The 19,931-nt window shown below is 44.8% G+C and overlaps 1 protein-coding gene across 7 annotated transcripts in view; it reads left to right on the top strand.

Annotated features, from left to right (window-relative positions):
* GALNT10 (polypeptide N-acetylgalactosaminyltransferase 10) overlaps positions 1-19,931 on the top strand; it is a 229,855-nt gene that overhangs the window by 134,956 nt on the left and 74,968 nt on the right. For all 7 annotated transcript variants that reach the window (XR_009539646.1, XM_060144071.1, XM_060144073.1 and 4 more), the window contains one exon: positions 3,364-3,530. Coding sequence is in view for 6 of the 7 variants with exons in the window: in XM_060144071.1 (XP_060000054.1) it covers positions 3,364-3,530 (167 nt within the window). In the remaining variant the exon portion in view is untranslated. The remainder of the gene's footprint in view (positions 1-3,363; positions 3,531-19,931) is intronic.

The raw sequence follows: 19,931 nt of genomic DNA on the forward strand, positions 1-19,931 counted from the left end.
CCCTTCTAAGGTCAGGAGCAAAACAAGGATGTCTGCTCTTGCCACTTTTATTCAACATTATACTGGAGTTTCTAGACAGTTAGACAAGAAGAAGAAATAAACGGCATCTAGATTCAAAAGAAAGAAGTAAAACTATCTCTATTTGCAGATGACACTGTCTTGTGTATAGAAAATCCTAAGGAATCCACACCAAAAAAATGTTATTAGAACTAATAAGTTCAGCAAGGTTGCAAGACACAGGCTCAATATAAAAAATCTATTATATCTCTGTACACCAGCAAGGAACAATATGAAAATGAAATACATATTTACTAGTCATTTCTCCAAGGAAGATATACAAATAGCCTATAAGCACATGAAAATAAGCTCAACATCATTCATCATTAGGAATATGCAAACCAAACTGTAATAAGATACCACTTCACACCCACTAGAATGGCTATAATCAAAAAGATGGACAATAACAAGAGTTGGTGAGCATGTGGAGATATTGGAACCCTCATACATAGTTGGTGGGAATGTTAAATGGTGCTGTCACTTTGGAAACAGTTGGCAGTTCCTTAAAAAGTTAAACATGGGGGCTTCCCTGGTGGTGCAGTGGTTGAGAGTCCGCCTGCCGATGCAGGGGACACGGGTTTGTGCCCCGGTCCGGGAAGATCCCACATGCCACGGAGCGGCTAGGCCCATGAGCCATGGCCGCTGAGCCTGCGCATCCGGAGCCTTTGCTCCGCAACAGGAGGGTCCACAACAGTGAGAGGCCTGTGTACCGTAAAAAAAAAAAAAAAAGTTAAACATGGAGTTACTTTATGGCCTGCAATTCTACTCCTTGATATATACCCAAGAGAATTGAAAACATATGTCTACCCCAAAACTTGTACATGAATTTTCACAGCAGCATTATTCATAATAGCCAAAAGGTAGAAACAACCCAAATGTCCATCAGTTGATGAATGAATAAATAAAATGTGTTGTATTTGTACAGTGGAATATTATTCAGCCATGAAAAGGGATGAGGTACTGATGCATGCTACAACATGAATGAACCTTGAAAATATTATGCTTAAGTGAAAGAACCCAGACACAAAGGCCACATGTTATATGATTACATTTGTATAAAATGTCTAGGATAGGAAAATCCATGGGAACAGAAAACAAATTAGTGATTTCCAGGGACTGGGGGCAGTGGATAATGGGTAGGGACTGGGGGCAATGGATAATGGGTAGTGACTGCTAATAGATATAAAGTTTCTTTTGGGGGGTGATGAAAATGTTCTGGAATTAGATAGTGGTGATGGTTGTACAACTTTGTGGATATATTAAAAATGACTGAGTTATACACTTTACAAGGGTGAATTTTATGTTGAATTTTATGATATGTGAATTATATCTCAATAAAAAAGAGATACAATATAAAATTAAGGTTTAGTAAAACTCTGTAATTTTATGTTTATGAAATTGTATATGTATGAAATTTTAGCATAAACTCATATCTATTAAAATATATTTGTATTGCTGACCACCGTAAAGGCATAGAAGCCATAACCAACATAATAGTAATGAATGCACTTAGTGCCCATATTGCAGCATCTAAATGGTTATATTGATAATATTAAAGAGCCAGGGTTCCTTGGCAGAATGGTTGATTCCAGGTTAGAGCAGGAAACATACAAGTTGAGCCTGGAGAATCTTTTGATACCTTTTGTCAGAAAACAAAGAAGCTGTCAGTACTCTGACCATGTGCAAAGGACTAGGAGCCAACTTGAGAAGACCGCCTTGGGCTAAAAATAGGCTTATTTGGGGCTTCCCTGGTGGCGCAGTGGTTGAGAGTCCACCTGCCGATGCAGGGGACACGGGTTCGTGCCCTGGTCCGGGAAGATCCCACATGCTGCAGAGCGGCTGGGCCTGTGAGCCATGGCCGCTGAGCCTGCGCGTCCGGAGCCTGTGCTCCGCAGTCGGAGAGGCCACGGCAGTGAGAGGCCCGTGTACCACCAAAAAAAAAAAGGCTTATTTGGAAACCAAGAAGAATAATACTAGCGTTGAATTGAAACATATTAATTATGTTAAAATTTATGAGTTCATAATGAAAACAAATAATTGGCCGTCTTTGGAGGATGCTAGGGAACCAGGTCCTTCTGAAAATCGGTAAATTAAGAATCAAGAACCTAGCCTATCTTTCCTATACTTCAATGTAGCCAAATAGTTGACATGGTAAAGTTTTTCTCCATGGAAGTATTCCAGCTAGTAAAGAAAGAATGATAGAATTAGAAATCACCATTTTGCAAACCCCTGATGAAATAAAGGATATAGATGCAAATCATCTTTGGCCACCAACATTACAAAAGGAAAGACATTATGTGTTTCCCAAGGAATGCTCACACCAGCACCTATGAAGGGGTTGCCAGAATACCTCATTGAATTAGGTCAGGCCTCTAGATCTAACTACCAGTTTACAGGAGGCAAAGTGGGGCAAACAGAGGAACATGTTGAGAGACACCACATCAACGCAGGAAGCAAAATGCAGACTGTGGGAAATACTATAGAACAAACGACCCAGTTTCTTAAACAAATGGTAAGGGGAAAAGAGACCTAGGAGATGCATCAGCTAAAAGCAGTAATGTGGGCCTTGTCTTGATGCAGATTTAAACAAACCAGACACAAAAACATCAGGGAAGTTTGAACACCAGCTAAATATTTGCTGATACTAAGTAACTATGTTAATTCTCTGGGGTATTACCATGATATTAAAGGCCCACAGGAACAGGGCCTTCTGCCCCCAAGCTTACCATGGGGCTGGTGGAAAGCAAAGGAGAAAATGTGCCCTCTGCCCACATAGCCCAGGGAGGGAGAGAAGAGGGGCCAAGCCAGTGAAGCCCAGTTTATTCTTCCAGGTTTAAGGACACATGGTTTCTCCTCCATAGTGAGGAATGTGCAAGGGGTGGGGAGGGAGACAAGAGTGTTACCGAAGGGCTATCTTCTGCATGGAATCATGAGGATGGACAACCATGTTCCTATCACAATTGAGGCATAAACAAGTTAGTGCATGTAAAGCACCAAACCCCGGTGCTGCTCTGTCACTTTTGGGGGTTGTTGTTCTGTAACTGCTCGTGTACAAAGCTGGGTGGGGGGGTCATGTGTGTGTGTGTATATCCCTGTGCACTCTGTGTGCAGGGATTAGAGGCAGGACTTTGGGATGCCAAGTAGAAGAAAGTTGTGCAGTGACCGTGATGTCCCCAGCTTTCACTCATTTCCTGAAGCCTGGAGAGGAAGTAGGAATTGCAGTTAACTGAACCACGTGCATGAGTTCTCCTGGTAGCATGAGAGCTGAACCTGTCCTCTCCCTGTCCCCCCCGTGTCTCCCTCCAGCTGCAACAGCAAACGCTACCTGGAGACTCTCCCCAACACCAGCATCATCATCCCCTTCCACAACGAGGGCTGGTCCTCCCTCCTCCGCACCGTTCACAGCGTGCTGAACCGCTCGCCCCCGGAGCTGATTGCCGAGATTGTCCTGGTGGATGACTTCAGTGACCGAGGTAGGGCCCATTTCACCCAGCTTCCCACCCTCCATACTCCGTTCAGTGACTTGCTAAAGGGGTGGTAGGTTTTCCCATCTTCAGCAGCGCCAGCATGTGGGCCACCATGTACTGATACTTGAGGCCATGAACCTGGCACTGAACACAAGTTATCTTACTTAGTTCTCACAACGACCCATGAAATAGGTTCTGTTTTTATCCCATTTGTATCAATGTAGAAGTGCATTAAACTGCAAATAATAGAGAACTTTAAATAATAGCTCAAACAAGTAAGGGGTTTATTCATTTATTCATTCATTTGATAATGAGATCCAGGATTGGTACAGCTGCTCGAGTCTGTCATTGGAGAACCAGACTTCTTCTCTTTTCCCACTTCCTCATCCTCATGGTTACAAAATGGCTGCTGTACCTCTGGGAATTCTACCTTCCAGGCAGGAAGAAGGAGGAAGGGCAAAGAGAACAAAGCCTCTTCCTTGGAAGACTTTGCCTTCTTATTCAGGAAAGTCTCCCCAGAGACTTTTGGCCAGAACTCTGACATTTGGGCGTCCATATCTGCAAGGGTGGCTGGGAACGTGAGTGTTCTGATTTTTGGCCTCTTTAGTAGAAATAGGAAAAGAAGTGGATTAGAGAAGGTATCAGGACAGCCCACCTACAGTATCTGCCACACCACTTTACAGATGCAGAAACTGAGGCTCAGAGAGGTTAAGTGACTTGGTCTTGGTCACACAGCTCTTAGATGGTGATGTGGTGACCAAGTCACATCTGTCTGACCCCACGCACATGATCTTAACCACTAGACCACACTGCAGAGCCTCTTCGCTATGGGCCTTACCCATGGGTTTAAGAGACACAGAGGTGGAGCCACAAATGAAATCCAAGAAGAATTTGCCCTCCAGCCAATGGTCTCGAGCTTATTCTTTGTATCAGAGCTTTCACCACTTGCAGGAAAATCCAGAGAAGCCCTTTCCTCTCTCACTTTCTTGTAGAGGCACTAATAGGTAGTGAAGAGAGGGAATCTAAGTACACTCCAGAATAATCGAAGCTGAGCTGCTTGCTGTCCCGTTTTAGTACTACACCCCACTTACGCGGCGGGGGGTGTGTGTACACACACATACATACACACACATTTTGAACTCAGTTCCTACCGTCTCTAATTCTCCCTGTAACTCTTTTTTTTTTTTAATTATTTTTATTTATTTATTTTTAGCTGCATTGGGTCTTCGTTGCTGCGCGCAGGCTTTCTCTAGTTGCAGTGAGCGGGGGCTACTCTTCGTTGCAGTGTGCGGGCTTCTCATTGCAGTGGCTTCTCTTGTTATGGAGCACGGGCTCTGGGTGCCCGGGCTTCAGTAACTGTGGCTCGCAGGCTGTAGAGCGCAGGCTCAGTAGTTGTGGCGCACGGGCTTAGTTGCTCCGCGGCATGTGGGACCTTCCTGGAACAGGGCTCGAACCCGTGTCCCCTGCATTGGCAGGCGGATTCTTAACCACTGCACCACCAGGGAAGCCCTCTCCCCTAACTCTTGACATACACTCATTGTCATGGGACCCTTTACTTTTCCTTCTTTGCTCTTATCACATCAGTATTAAAATATAAATAAGTGTAACATGTGAGCATGGTGTGTGTAAACATTGGCCTGTCGTATGTTTCCTCTACCAGATTCCACATTCTGAGAGCTGGGACCACCCCATCAGTCTTGTTCACTACATATCCTCAACTCCTTAGGCATATAGTAGGTGCTTAATACATGTTTGACAACTAAATGATCAGAGCTCGTTTCCTCTGTTCCCTTAGTACTTCCGCCATGGTTACAATAGCATCCATTATATGAGATTTATTTGTGTCCCTGAAGTGAGGTCTGTGAAGTCACCTGTGGGTGTGTCTCCTTGTGTCTGTAGCACCATTCTTTAGCAATAGTTACCTCTTTGATCCTGGCCCTGTCACTTATTAGCTCTGTGACCTTGACCCAGTCACTTAATCTCTCTGTGCTTCAGTTCCCTCATCTGTAAAAGGGAATCTACCTCTTAATATGACTATTAAGTGGGTTAATACATGTCAAATAGTTAGGACAGTACAATGCACAAAGTGAACATTAGAAATAAACATTTAAGCTTGGTATTATCATTATTACTATTAACATTATTTACGGCTAGTTTGTTGGAGGGGGTGTCAGGGATAAATGTACAGACATGGAGGTATGGTCTCCCTCTTTCCGTGGGTGAAAGTGCTTTGCAAATTGTAAAGCACTAAAAAAATGTGCTATTGTCTCACCTTCCGCCTAAACTGTCTCCCCATCCATTCACCATTCCGGGGACCATTTCTATGTGCCAGGCCCATACATTATCTCATTTATTCTTGACGACAGCCTCTGAGGGAGGCCCTGGGGTCTCTGCGTCTCCGACGAGGAGTTGGGGTCAGGTGACTGGCCCAGACTCACACAGCCAGTGAGCAGAACACCCAGACCCGTGGACTCAGAGCCCCAGACCCGTGCTCTACCGTTGCCTTTCCTGCCTTTCGTCCTTTACCCCTCCTCCTCTCCCAACCTCATCCTTCCCCCAGTTTGGGCCTGCCACCCCCAGGCCACGGGCTTTCAGCCAGGTGGTGAAAATGAATATAAATGAGCACATTGCTCAAGTCATTAACTGACGTCCGTTTACTGTGCTGCGCAGACACAGCCCCTGCTGCTCGGGGTGAGCGCCCGAGCCTTCCCTCAGGTTCTTGAGAGCCACAGCCGTGCGGATTGCCCTCTGCACTTTGCTCCCCTTCTTCGTGTACCAGCCGCCGCAGGGCCTTCTGTTCTGGAGCACGCCAGGCTCCTTCCGGCCTTGGGGTCTTCTCGTGTTCTTCCCTCGGCCAGGACATCCTGGAAGCGCCGGGCTCCTCTTCATCTTCACTTCGGTCCCCCGCCCCTGCCGCTGTGCTCCCTTCTCCACGTAGGGTCACAGGGCTGTTTGCTGACCTGTTCATTATCAGGCTTCCTCATTAGACCATTTGTGGTTAATAAATGTTTGTGAATTAGTGAATGAATGAATGAGGGGGGGCAGAGAAGAAGGGAAAATATATGGCAGCTACAGTTGTATCCACACACGGGGAAAACCATCACTCGCAACAGGGTCGTCTTCAGTCCGCGAGATAGATGTGGCTGTGGAAGACACAGAGGTTCCTTTGGTGACCGGCGCTGGCCCACGTCTTTGGGCTTCAGGTTCAGGTCCCTGTCGCCTGTTTTCTGAAGCATGGGGCCGACCCATAACACTTGGCAGGACCCATCTCTGAGCATCACAAGGCATTAGTCCTCCAGAGGGAGAGTGAACCTGGCATCATCCAGATTAGAAACAGCAGCTCTACTTGTTGGGTTAGAAAAGAGTTTCAAGGTCATCCAAGGCTACTGGCTTTGAACATGTGCCTCTGAGCAGTAGGGGGCCCAGGAATGCGTCAGGGATCACTGTGAGGGCTGTGAAGAACCTCACAGGTGCAGGTGGGGTTCACATACCTCACCTGGCATGGTCTATATTTGGTTTCTGGAAAATTGTTTCCTAAGAGGAACTCCACTGCTTAAAAATGTGTGAAAATTGGAGATGTAACAGCCTACTCATTGTACAGATGGGAAACCTGAGTCCTGGAGCAGTGGACAAGCTTAACTAAGAGCGCATGGCCAGCTGGTTGCAGAGAAGAGACAAGAATCCCCTCTCTGCGCTCCCAGGACAGCCTGTCCCCTCGTCTTAGCTGTTAATGTGAAACATCTGCAAAAGCACATTACTGTTTTCTACCCCCCAGGATGCTTCTCAATACATCATTTTCCATTGTACTAAAGAGCAAACTTCTTGCTAAAGAGAGCTCATTATCAAACACAACCAATCCTGGACCACAATGGTTTATGCTCCAATATCCCAATTTCCTCAGTGTTGTACTCAGTGATGAAAATAACGTGATTCCCCCTCCCCCAATAAAAAAAGACTGTAACAGTCTTGAGAAAGAAAAGGTAAATTATATAAGAATGACATTCACCAAGTAACATCTGTTTCTCCAGAGAGCAAAAACATTAACCCAATGCAGTACCGTCCCCAAACCCTAATAAGATAGAGAAGAGAATGAATACTGTCCCATTTCACAGACAGGAATGAGAACTGAGGCCCCTGAATGTTGCCCTTTTTTCTCAGTGAATCGGGCATGGAATGCAGAGGAGAACTCTTACCTCTTGCCCGTCAGTCCTGCCTGCACATTAGCTGTCAGATTTTGCAACCTGCGTTCTTCAGAAAAGCAATCATTCTTCTTGTTTCAAGAAGAAATTCTCAAGGCAGCTTTGGAAGAAAAACTTAGCAGTGATTGTTTTAAAAATGAGATTTGAGAGAAACAACTTCAGAATTCTAGAGAGGCCTGTCTCAAGTACGGCAAATATGGGCCACCGTGAAAGACGGATTCCTCTGGGCCACGTGAGCAGAAGCAGTTCTCAGAGTTGAAATTCATAGATGCTGACTATAGTCTTGATTGGCGCTGCCTGGAAGAAGGCATTTTGCTCTGAAATGAGCCTCTTCTAGGATCCTCAGGGCAACTAATTTTAATTTGGCTGAGGGTCGAGACCTCGGGTAGGAGACAAAATTGGAGCAGATGAATTCTTGAAATTAGATCCAGAGCTTTGTGCAGGCAGCACTGGGGACTAGAGTGAAGGCAAACGTTGGCCCCGGAATAATCCTGGCCCTGCTTGCAAATAGAGCACTGCGGAGTTTTCCAGGGGCCTCCAAAAGCTCTTCAAATGTGGGGGCTTGGCTTGAGGATGAGGAGGACATAGAGGTATTTTTGCACTAGTGGGAGAAAGGTGAGCGTGTAGGGTGGCAGACCTGCCTCCAGATTACACTGCCCAGATAGGAGATCTTTATTAGGAAAATCAAGAGGGGTCTTTGTTCATTCGTTTCTTTCTATTCTCCTTCCCCTCCCCATTTCCAAACAATATTGGTTTTCCAAAAATAATAGGATATGTAGACCTGGATGGGATTATTGTCTTTGGATGAACTGTGGGCCACCTGGAATGATGAGGTGCAGAAACGAAAGGCTATGGTATGATCTCACTGACATCATTTCCCCCAACGCAACTCCCCATCAGCAAGCAAACAAAAACATACACATGGAAGGGTTCCCTGAAAGGAGGTTCTTAAGCAAGCAAGCGTTTGTGGAGCTATCAACAGATTGTTGGCAGTGATTGGTGCTGGAGGGAGTATGGACATTGCAGGGCCCATTAGTACACATGGTAGAGGCTCTCACCATTGAGACCAAGGTCCCAGCTCTTCCTTCTATGATGGGCTTATTAACTCTGACCTGCACTGTCACACCATGCCAGTCCTGGAGACACGTCAAGGAGATCCGTTTGCCCTGGCCTGATTTGCATTGCAACGTACCACTCTTGACACGAGCCCATCAGCATCTATTCCTCGTTTCTTGTCATCTCTCTCGAAGCCTTAGTTTGCTTCCAGGACCACCACAACTGTTGGGATGGCCATTCCCCACTTTCACCGTATTGTTTGGGTTCTCTTCACCTTGAGTTTTGTGCTGCTGATTTTGTTTTTCTCTACATTTGTCCTGATTTCATTCATATTCATGAAATGACTCTGTGCCCGTCGCTGCAGCAGGTGCTGGGGCTACAACGGGAATAAAATAGACTTCTCTTCTAAGGCTCACATCCAGCAGGGCAGACATACAAGGTAAGGGGCAATCATAAGACCATGGAGTATGTGCCCCTTGGTGGAGGTCCAGGTGCTGTCAAGCACGGAGAAGATCAGGGAAGACTTCCCAGAAAAAATTGCAGCTGAATTCGATCCTAAGGATAAGCAGATACTTCTCCTTGGGGTAGGGAAGGGAGAAGAATGTTCCAGGCAGAGGGACCGTCATGAGCACAGGCTAGGAGTCAAGACGGAAATGTGGAAAGCACAGAAAGAGCCATCCATAACCTCATCACCTGGAGGCAATTCCGGTTAACATTTAGGGTTCTCCCCTTTCCCAGTGTGGTTTTTTTTTTAATAGGCCTTATTTTTTAGAGCAGTTTCAGGTTCACAGCAAAATTAAGCTGAAAGCACAGAGAGTTCCCATCCACCCCTCCACCCCCTGCACATATCCCCCCACACCCACTCCCTCATCAGTGTCCTGCACCTGCATCAGAGGGGTACATTTGTTACAATGGATGAACCTACAGCAACCCATCATTATCGCCCAAAATCCATAGTTTATATTAAGGTGCACTCTTGGTGTTATATATTCTGTGGGTTTGGACAAATGTATAATGACATGTGTCTACCATTATAGCATCATATGGAGTAATTTACTGCCCTAAGAATCCTCTGTGCTCTGCCTATGCATCTCTTCCTCCCTCCTAACCCCTGGCACCCACTAACCTTTTTACTGTCTCAGTAGTTTTGCCTTTTCTAGAATGTCTAATAAAATTGGAATCAGACAGCATGCAGTCTTTTCAGATCAGCTTCTTTTGCTTAGTAATATGCATTTAATGTTCCACCATGTCTTTTTATAACTTGTAGCTCATTTCTTTTTAGTGCTGAATACTATTCCATTGTCTGAATGCACCACCATTTATTTATCCATTCACCTACTGAAGGGCATCCTGGTAGCTTCCAAGTTTGGGCAATTATGAATAAAGCTGCTCTAAACATCAGCGTACAGGTTTTTGTGTGGACGTAAGTCTTCAGCTCACTTAGGTAAATACCAAGGAAGGTGGCAGTTGCTGGATCATATGATAAGAGTATGTTTACTTGTGCAAGAAACTGCTAAACTGTCTTCCAAAGTGACTATGCCATTGTGCATTCCCACCAGCAATGAATGAGAGTTCCTGTTGCGCCACATCCTTGTCAGCATTTGGTGTTGTCAGCGTTTTGGATTTTTGCCCTTGAAATAGGTGTGTAGTGGTTTCTCATTGTTGTTTGGATTTGCACTTCCCTGTGACATTTGCTGTTGAGCATCTAATCTGCCATCTGAACATGTTCTTTGGTTCCCAGTGTCTGTTCATTTCCATTTTCTCTTTCATACCCTCCCAATCCCCCTCTAGTTGCAGGCCAACTGAAGTAACTCATGTCAACAGTCTGGTGTGTATCCTTCTAGACCACTCTGCCTCATAACACTAACGTGTAGTAACAAGAGCTAATACTTCCTGAGCATTCGTGCTCAGTGCATTTACCCATTCATCACCTCGGCACTGTTGTGGCTTCTGTCATTCCCAGTATGAAAACCACTGGACTCAATGATCTCAAACCTCCTTTTTCTACTTAATAAAGGCAATATTTTATCCCCATTTTACAGATGAGAAAACTGAGATACAGAGGGGTTAAGTAAATGGCCAGTCTACTTAGAACAACGAGGCAGAACTTTGATTCAAAACCATGCATTCTGATTCTAGAACTTTTGCCCCTAATCTTTACATGGTTTTTTCTCCCCTTTTAATGGGATCATACTGTATATATTGCTCTTCTTTTTTTTCCCTGTTAATGTATCACAGACATCCCTCAGGTCAGTAGGTATAGTGCTAACTCATCTGTTATTTACTAGCTAGACAATAATCCATAAGGTGAATCAACATTTAGACCCTTTACATTACGCTTTGTGTAGTGGACATCCAGTTATATTTAACTTTGTATCCAGGCTTCTTCCACTAAGTTTTCTACAGTCACTTCATTATAAAATGACTATCACATCTCTCCTCCTCTGAGTCAATTGTGAGATAGAGACAGGATTCACATGACTCCAGAATATTAGGTGTATTGTTGGAGGGGCTGATCCAGAGAGCACAACACGGATCTGTCCCTGCCACTTTGCTCCTGAACTGCCTGATGCAGGAACAGGCTGAGCAGCGAGGAACTGTGGGCCTCCCTGGCAGGGCAGAGCCTGTACCGGTGAGTTCACCACAGCAGGGAAAGCATAAATTAGCAGGCCGTGTGGGCAGCATGAGCATTCATACTTTGGCCTGCCCTGTGTCCCCTCTCCTGGCCACCCCAGAAATGAAATATTGTTCCTTCTTTGGAACTGTGAAGGCAGGGGAAACAGTTCCATCTTACAGATGACAAAACTGAGGCTCTGAGAGATCGATGGGGGGTGTCCTAAAGTGCTTACCTGCCCTTAGAGGAGTCTCCTCCTGGCTAGTCACCCCATTTGATGGGAGGGATCCATCTTCCCCATGATGGGTTCCGTAACCTTAAGAATCACACTTCCTGTGTATCAGCCCAGTCTCTAGGGTGTCTTACCACCAAGAAAATCCACAGGTTTCTTGATTCTCTTCTCCTTTCATATAACATCCTGAATGCTTCTCCCCTCAGACTCCAAAGGAGAGAACTGCTAGGAAGATTAAAGCTGTTACAGAATATCAATTAGTTTATATTGGGGGAAATCTATAAACCTTTTGGTGGCTATCTGGCAAGAACACAGCATGCAAGAGTCGATATGCTTATGGTATATTTTGTGCATCTTAAAAAAAAAAACCCAGGATTTTGTGAATCAAGCACTATATAAATGATTTACTGGGATAGCAAAAAAAAAAAAATCAAATAAATCGCTCAGATTGCATCTGAAGCATCAAAAGCTCTGATGCTTGGGAAGGAATCGTTTCTATAGTGGAAAATAGCTGCATTATATTCTCAGAAAGGTGATGCTTCTATACAGTAGGCGAGCCTTCTGTATTTTAAAAACTTGGTGCAGCAAAACTCTGCTAAATTGCTGATACTCTCCTGATTTTCTTGTGAGGATGAAAGTCGAACCTTTTCCACTGTTTTAGTGTTCCCTTAAAAACTAAATGGGGGGAAGCAAAACCCAATGAAGCAGGTGACTGGAGGTCCTTGGAATAAGGTCCCCAGGGAGAGGGCCACAGAGCTGCCCCCCTTCTGTCATAGTCTTTCTTCAGAAAGCTCCTGGGCCTTTCTGCCAGCTTAGGTCTGACGTGAATTGTTATTTACTCAGGGCCTAGAGGGAAATGAGATTTGAGGCTGAAATAAAAGAAGGAGGTCCCTTAGTATCTCACTTGATCGAGTGCAAACCATCCAAGTCCTGTTCCCATCCTTCTTTTAGCTCACTAAGTGGGGAGCTGAAGGAGCTGGTTTTGTCTGCCTCATAGAGGGGAAGAAGCAGTAATAGCAATAATAATAATGCTGTGTAACACCTAGATAGCACTACCATGTGCCAGACACCGTTGTAAGCAATTTAAACATATTATACTTAGTTTTATTGGGAGCCTCTTAGCCAACATTTGCCTAATGGGAAAATTCACATTTAGTAGAAAATTCAAACCCAAGTACAAGGAATTCACCTCCTCTCCATATCCCACCCCCTAAATAAAACAACTTTTAGGTAAAAACAACAACAAAACTGCTAGGTAAAGATAGGAAATACTCAGTCGTGACATCTGATATACATCCGTACGTCTAAGGAAGTATGTTCTGCTGTTTTCATTCACAATCAGTGTAACTGGACAGGGCTGGTACCCAGCTCAAGTTCAGCTGCTTGCCGCTCAAAAGGCCAATACTCAGGAGACAAGTGTTGGCAGGAAATGAGAAGTCTCTTTATTCAGGGGCCAGCAACCCGGGAAGATGGTGGACTAATGTCCTAAGACCATCTCCAACTTGCTGGTTAGGAGATAAAGATTTTGAAGGCAGTGTGAGGGAGGGGACTGCAGGGTGCATGATCAGCTCATACACAATTCTTGGATGGGTTGGCATCAAGATGAAGCTTCAAGCGTCACCCCTGTTCTGCTTTCACCCGGTCTGAGGTCTCTGTGCTTGTGGTCAGCAGTTTTCTGGTGGAGGTCTGCTTCCTGTGAAAACAACTTAGGAATGTGTGTCAGGCCTTTATCTGTATCTTTCAGGGACCTGGGAGTTCAGTGACTCTGGGGCTGATTTATAGACTCAATTGTTACCAGTTTCCCAGACCAACAAGTATTGTTAGTTTCTACATCTTCACATTTTGTAATCATTAACTCCTGAGCCAGCCTTTTGAGACTCAGGTGGGGGGCCTGGGAGACTAAAGCTTTTCTACAAAGAAGAGGCAGGTGAAGGCCATGGGAGTGTGTCAGGGGGGTCTGTCCTGGGAAGGCCCCATAGGGTCCTGCTTGGTTACATAAATATTAGCCAGCTCCTCTAAATAATATTGGTTCTAGCAGGTTAACGAAGCACATTGGCCAAAAAGTAGGCATCAGCTCTAACCTACTAACCAACACCAGACCCATGGGCAGCTGTGAAATGACTCATTGGCAAAAGATATCAATACTTCAGGAATTCTTCCCAATTTCCTTGCGAAACTTCCAGTCCCGGAAAGGTTCAGTCACGTCTTTATCAGGCAGCCACAGCTCCAGAGCCAATTTTGGTTTGATTTGAATCCAGAGGCACCTTCAGATCTGTAAACACCGGAGGCTTAAAATGTTACCAGTTTTCATAGCCAAAAACAAGCAATGCTTGACAGTTCTGAAGATCAGGAAGGCCAGATCCAGACATTTATACATCTCTTATTCATTGAAAAAGTTAAAAGGAGAAGCCCTGTTAATCAATATAGTGTTCGTGGTGCTATATAGTGTTCAGTATAGCATTGAAGTTTTCATTTCTCTTTTCTCTCTTTTTATTCTCCTGCTTTCCTGTCTGAAATAGAAAAATCTCATGAAAATGTAATTCTTGCATCATTGTACAGAACAAAGAAACAGGCATGTGAAGACCATAGTAACACTTTCCTCTTGTACTATTTAGGGACGTTGGGTCCCGTAATGTATTAACAGATGCAGACTGCCTTTTTCAACCTTTGGGATCCTCGTATACACTCAGGTCCTTCTCCTGAAAGACCAAACTACTCATTCCTCCCAGAATGATAAAAATATATATAATTTATTTGTTAGCTTCATGAATGCAGACCTCTTCAGAGATGCCCACATTGTTTATGAGCAACCGGGAATCTCAAAATAACCAATAACTCCCACCGTCTACTGTGCCAATTAATGAATGGGATTTATTGGGCATTGCTAATAATATGTAGTGAGGGTGAAAACAGGTGGAATTGTAAGGCTGTTTTCTGCCCAGTCTTCTCAGAAACTTTTAATTTTTCTTTTCTGTGTGCTGTCAGAATATATGGTCTGGAATATTCTAAATAATAACTGCACTCCAGTCTCCGTTAACGGAAAGCTCAAACTAACAGTTACCTTCCCGGAAACCTCCACAGCAGCCAGCAGATCTGTTTTAACCAGGCAGGAGGAAAGACCAGCCCTGACCTTTCCCAGAAAACATGTTTCTGCTTCCTTATGACAGAAGAAGCAATCAGTACTTTTAACTCATGAGTGAATGAAGATGACCTGTAAATAGACCTTCCACCCAAGCAGAGTTGACTCTCAGCATTCTTTGTCGTAGACGCAGAACCCCATCGCCCCCATCTCCCACCCTTTCCAGCTGAAGGAAGACAGGGTGGCATAGTCAGTTCGGTGGACTGCTCCTCACCTACCACTCATTCCTTGTGATCTTGAAGGGACAGCCGGTCAGTAATACCACCCAGCCATGAAGGAGGCTCCAGCCCGCCTGGCCAGTGCTGTCCCAACCCCATGGCCACGGTGATTCATCCAGGGCGCCAGCCTGTGATGCCAGCTGAGCCTGACCTAACTCCAGGCCAGTTCCGCCCCTGTCCTTTCCCCTCCCATGAGCCAATACACCGTCCTCTTGGGTAAATTCATTGCGGGTGGGTTTCCGTCACTCCCAACCCGCAAGCCGTAACTACCATCCTCCCTTTCACGGGTCAGGTGAAGATTAAGTGAGGTAATGCACTAGAGATATAGCACAGGGCCCAGCCCACGGTCGGCATTCAGTAACGGTCGGCATTCAGTAACGGTCGGCATTCAGTAACGGTGCTCACCGGTGACGCTGTTGTGGTGATGGGGGTTATCATGACTGTCCACAGGGCGGTGAGCGCTCAGCTACCCCATCTACCTCAAGAGTCTCGTTACAGGGATTAGATGAAACTAGAAATGTGAAAGAGCCTAAGAGCTGGAAAGTGCCATAAAGACATAGAGGAGGATGCTGATTTCCACAGAAGGCAAGAACCCTGAGGAGAACCCTCCAGTCAGGTGGCCAAGGAGAAGTGACCTCAAAGGCAGGCAGTCCACGCCGGGAGTGTGTCCCACACGGTCTCCAGTTCCAGCTCAGTTCACGTAGGGCTTCTTAACTCTTATCCCTATCAGCACCAACTGAGGAGCTTGTTAAATTGCAGCTTACCAGGGCCCACTCACAGAGATTCCGATTCGGTGGTTCTGGGGTGGGCCCCAAGAATCTACATTCTCAACAGGCATCTCAGATTACTTTGATAGAGTTGAAATGCTGCTCAGACTCGGAAAACACTGGATTATAGGAATAGAAGACCGTATATCACAAACAAATGCTTTGTGATACAGTTGGATGGTGATATCTCTGGATGTAGACCCTGGATTACCTTAAGTGCAAAACTGCATGGCCCTTATCGGAGGAGCCTCAGTCAGACCCCTGTTTTTCAGGATGCCTTGTCATAAATACTTGCCTCACTGTAACAGGCCTGTGCGGATTTATGGTCCCACATTTAATTTCAACCGCTCTTCATTAATCCTGGTGACCTCACTTAAATTATTAAACAGTCGTACTCCAGTTTCAAGGGCACTAATTACATCCTTGAGAGGCTGTTATTATCTGGATGATCACATGCACTCAGCCAACACTAGACTGTTTTCTCCCCACTCATCAGAATTTTATACTTTTTCAGGATTTTGTTAGTTGCTGAGTGTGTGTTTCATATGACAGGATCTCACTGCTGAGGAGTTATGAAATATTAGAGCAGGGGTTCTCAAATTCTGGTGCACATAAGGATCACCTGGAAAGTATGTTTAACATGCAGATTCCCGGGCTCCACCCCAGCCTGAGTCCAGGTTCTGTTGTCTGGGTGGAGGCTGGGAATCTGCATTATAACCAGCTCTCTGGGGATTCTGATCCAGGCAGTCCTGGGAGCACTATAAGGAAACTGAAGCCCAGAGAGGGGAAAACTCTCATTCACAGCCCCGCAGGAGAGCCACAACCTACATCTCTGGCCTGTTGTAAGGACCAAATGAGATAATAGATGGGAAGGCACTTTGGAGAGTATTCAGCCCTCTGTCAGTACAAGGAGGCACTATTGTTTTCAAGCTGGAACGCTTGGCACTTTCTCTCTAAATTACCATAATCACCTGTTTGAGGCCCCAACCAAGCCCATAACTCTCAATTCACCAGACGTGGAATAAATTCCTCCTGAAATGTCCAATAAAATGTTTTTTGATGTGAGAATGTGCTTGGGTCCCTTCCTGGTCCTCAGTCAGAAGCACCCTGCCTTCTCCACTGCTGTCCTGTCTATTCTGGGGTAGACCAACATCTCCAATTTGGGGGTACCTGGCTTAAAAGCCCTGCTTTCCAGCACATGGGTTTTGATCTTTCCTGGTCCATTTAAAATTTACCAGTGAACATTTTTGCCCCCAAAAGCGCTTTCTCCATATGAGCTCACTTCTAACCACTTTCATGGCCTTAGAAATAGAAAGACTCAAGTCGAGACAACCGGATTTGGGTTCTTCCAGCTCAGGGTACTCACCTGCTTATGTGTGCTGGAGTGACCCGTAAGGCCGGGTCAGTAATTCTGAGAGCTACCTCTGTGCACCTGTTCCACGTCTGTCCTGCTGTGTCATGATTAACTGGACAGCTCTTAGGAAAGCGTTTCCTCATATTGAATCATACTTCTCCTCACCACACCCATCACCGGAGTCTCCCTCTGCCCTGATCTTCCCATGACTCCCTCCAGGTTTCTGAAGACCCTGTTTGTATCCCTACCCACAACTGCTTCCCACTGCAAAATAAATTCCTAAAAAAACGTGGTAGAGTGAGTTCAAGAACAGGCACTCCGGTTCTATTCACATTTCAACCTTTATTTTTAAATATTTCTTCCACACTCCCGCGGATCCTATCTCTCAGCAAGCTCTCCACATGTAAAACCTTGAGTTCAGGCTTTGCAAGTTACCCACACACACAGTCTATTTTTAAATCTGGAAGAAATCAAGGCTTTCCACTGATGGAAGAGAGGTTAGTGTTCCCAGGAAGCACGACTTCAGAGTTCAAGGAGTCTCTGCCCTGCTTTCTGGCATCTTCACCCAGCCTCTACATTTTAGAGCGGAGGAAGGGAGGCCCACTGGGTACTTCAGTCAGGTGACTGGTTCATGGCCAATCAGGGAGCGCCTGTGGCTGGTGGGGTGCAGTCCCCACAGCTGTCCGGCGCCTCCAGAGGTCAGGCACACAATCACAGCCCTCGGTCCAGACTGTTCCCAGTCAGCAAGACCATCCATTTTGCTCAAAGGGCAAGGCTGCAGCAGGAGTTATAGACACCTGGTTTGTCCTTTTGTTTTCCTTCACTGACTTAATATGTGAGCCAAAGCTCATCCTTGAATACATTTCAGGCCCAACTAGTGCAGTCAAATATCCACCCCATTTTAACATTTTAGCTAATTGCTAACACAGCATATACACTGCGCTCTTTCAACAAGACTGGACAACAGTTTTAGTCATCTAACAAAGGCATTTTCCCTTTTGACAATTTCTTTGGATGCTCGCCAGGGTCTATAGCTGACTTAATTACCCAAGCCCACCTTGGCAGTACCAGGAACCAAATTTTATGGCCACCAACCCCCCTGTAGATACAGCGTAAAATTATGCATGTGCAAATTATTTTTGAAAAAACTAGATGTAAAACTTTAAGTTGTTTGGGCTTTGAATCCTTGGGTTCTAAGCACCCTAGGTTTAGAGTCAGACAGTAGGGTGACATTGAACTAGTACTCAACCTCTCTGTGCATCAATGAGTAAAACTGGGCTACTTCCTTAAACAGTTGTGCAGATTAATTGAGATATTGCTCGTGGAGGGCTTAGAACAGTGGCTGGCTCAGGGTAACTGTGGGTTGACCATACCATAAGCATTAACCTGGATGCCATAATATTCCTTGATTATGAAACTCTGTTGTGTTCATCTGTTCCTTCTTTTTCCTTCATCCCCCTTTGTATCTGCAGCTTATGGACCCCAAAACTTAAACTTCATTATTAGTAATAATAATGTATGAGAACAATAGTAGATGCCAGTCTTTATTAACACTTAATATGAGCCAGGAAGTGCTAATTCATGATCTCATTGAGTCCTAGGAGATTGGCATTATTGTCCTGATATTACAGATGATAAGACTGAGAGTTAGAAAGATTCAGTTCACACAGCAAGCAAATGGCAGAGTCAGGGTCCAAACTCAAGTTTATTTGGATCCAGAATTCTATGCTATTATGTATTATTTCATCTATGACGGTAGGAATAGCATGGAAGGATTTTATGCTTTATATTTTCCTATTTTATTTCTTATAGATTCATTCATTCTTGACTCCTTGACTTTGAAAATCAGGGGGCAGGTTGACCTGGGATGGAATATCCACCTATCAGGAAAATGAATGAAAAACTAGACATTTTTCTGCCTGAATTCCCACATTTGATTTGCTGAGGAATTTTCCTCCTCTAAAGCAAAGTGTGATTTTCTTTCCCTTCAACCTTCATGCCACTGGAAAATTTTAAATTATTCAACACATTGAAGGTTTATTATCTACTGCAAGGCTGTAATGTAATTGCAAGGTATCATTTAAAGAGCTGTCTGTCTGTATGAACCACCTTGTTCTGAATACCTCCTGCTCCTGCATAGAGCGAGAAGATGTGTGTCTATCTATCAGAGGTGGTTTATAACTGCCTTAGATCAACCGTATTATTTTTTCTCCATGGCCCAAGCCCCCAAATAAATGTCTGGTGATGCACGGAGCATTGAAATCATTTGTGTATCATCACTGGTTTATTTCTCTTCTGTCATTTGCATCTTCATGGACAGTCATGTGTTTTAGGGATTTCATTTTCGTTACAGACTTTGATCACATTACCCGTGTGTAATACCAATTTGGATATTAACCACCCCAATTAGGGAATGCTCTTTCAAATATTTTATCACCCCCAAGTCGTGCTATTCATACCATGTTTGTCACGAAGATATAAATGCCAACTCTTGTCTTATTCTTGATTTTGACACCTGTTTCCATATAGAGAGGTAGCCTTTCCCAGTGTTAATCATCAGTGACAAGAGAAAATATCTTGGTGTGGGCGTGGGTGGGGAAGATACATCATTTTTTCCTCCATAAATGTCTCATCAATTCGGTGGCATTATGGAGTAAAAAGTTCATCAAGTGACTTTTCCAGGTATTGATATGGAACAAATAGACCAGCTTTGGTTCCAGCCCGGCCAGTAAATAGCTTTGTGACCTTGAGCAAATTGCATTTCTCTTTGGGCTTCAGTGTCTGCATCTATAAAGTATGGATGACTTCTCACATCCTGTTAAGCTTTA

The sequence above is a fragment of the Lagenorhynchus albirostris genome, chromosome 3 (assembly GCF_949774975.1).
Source record: "Lagenorhynchus albirostris chromosome 3, mLagAlb1.1, whole genome shotgun sequence".
NCBI classification, from domain to species: Eukaryota; Metazoa; Chordata; class Mammalia; order Artiodactyla; family Delphinidae; genus Lagenorhynchus; species Lagenorhynchus albirostris.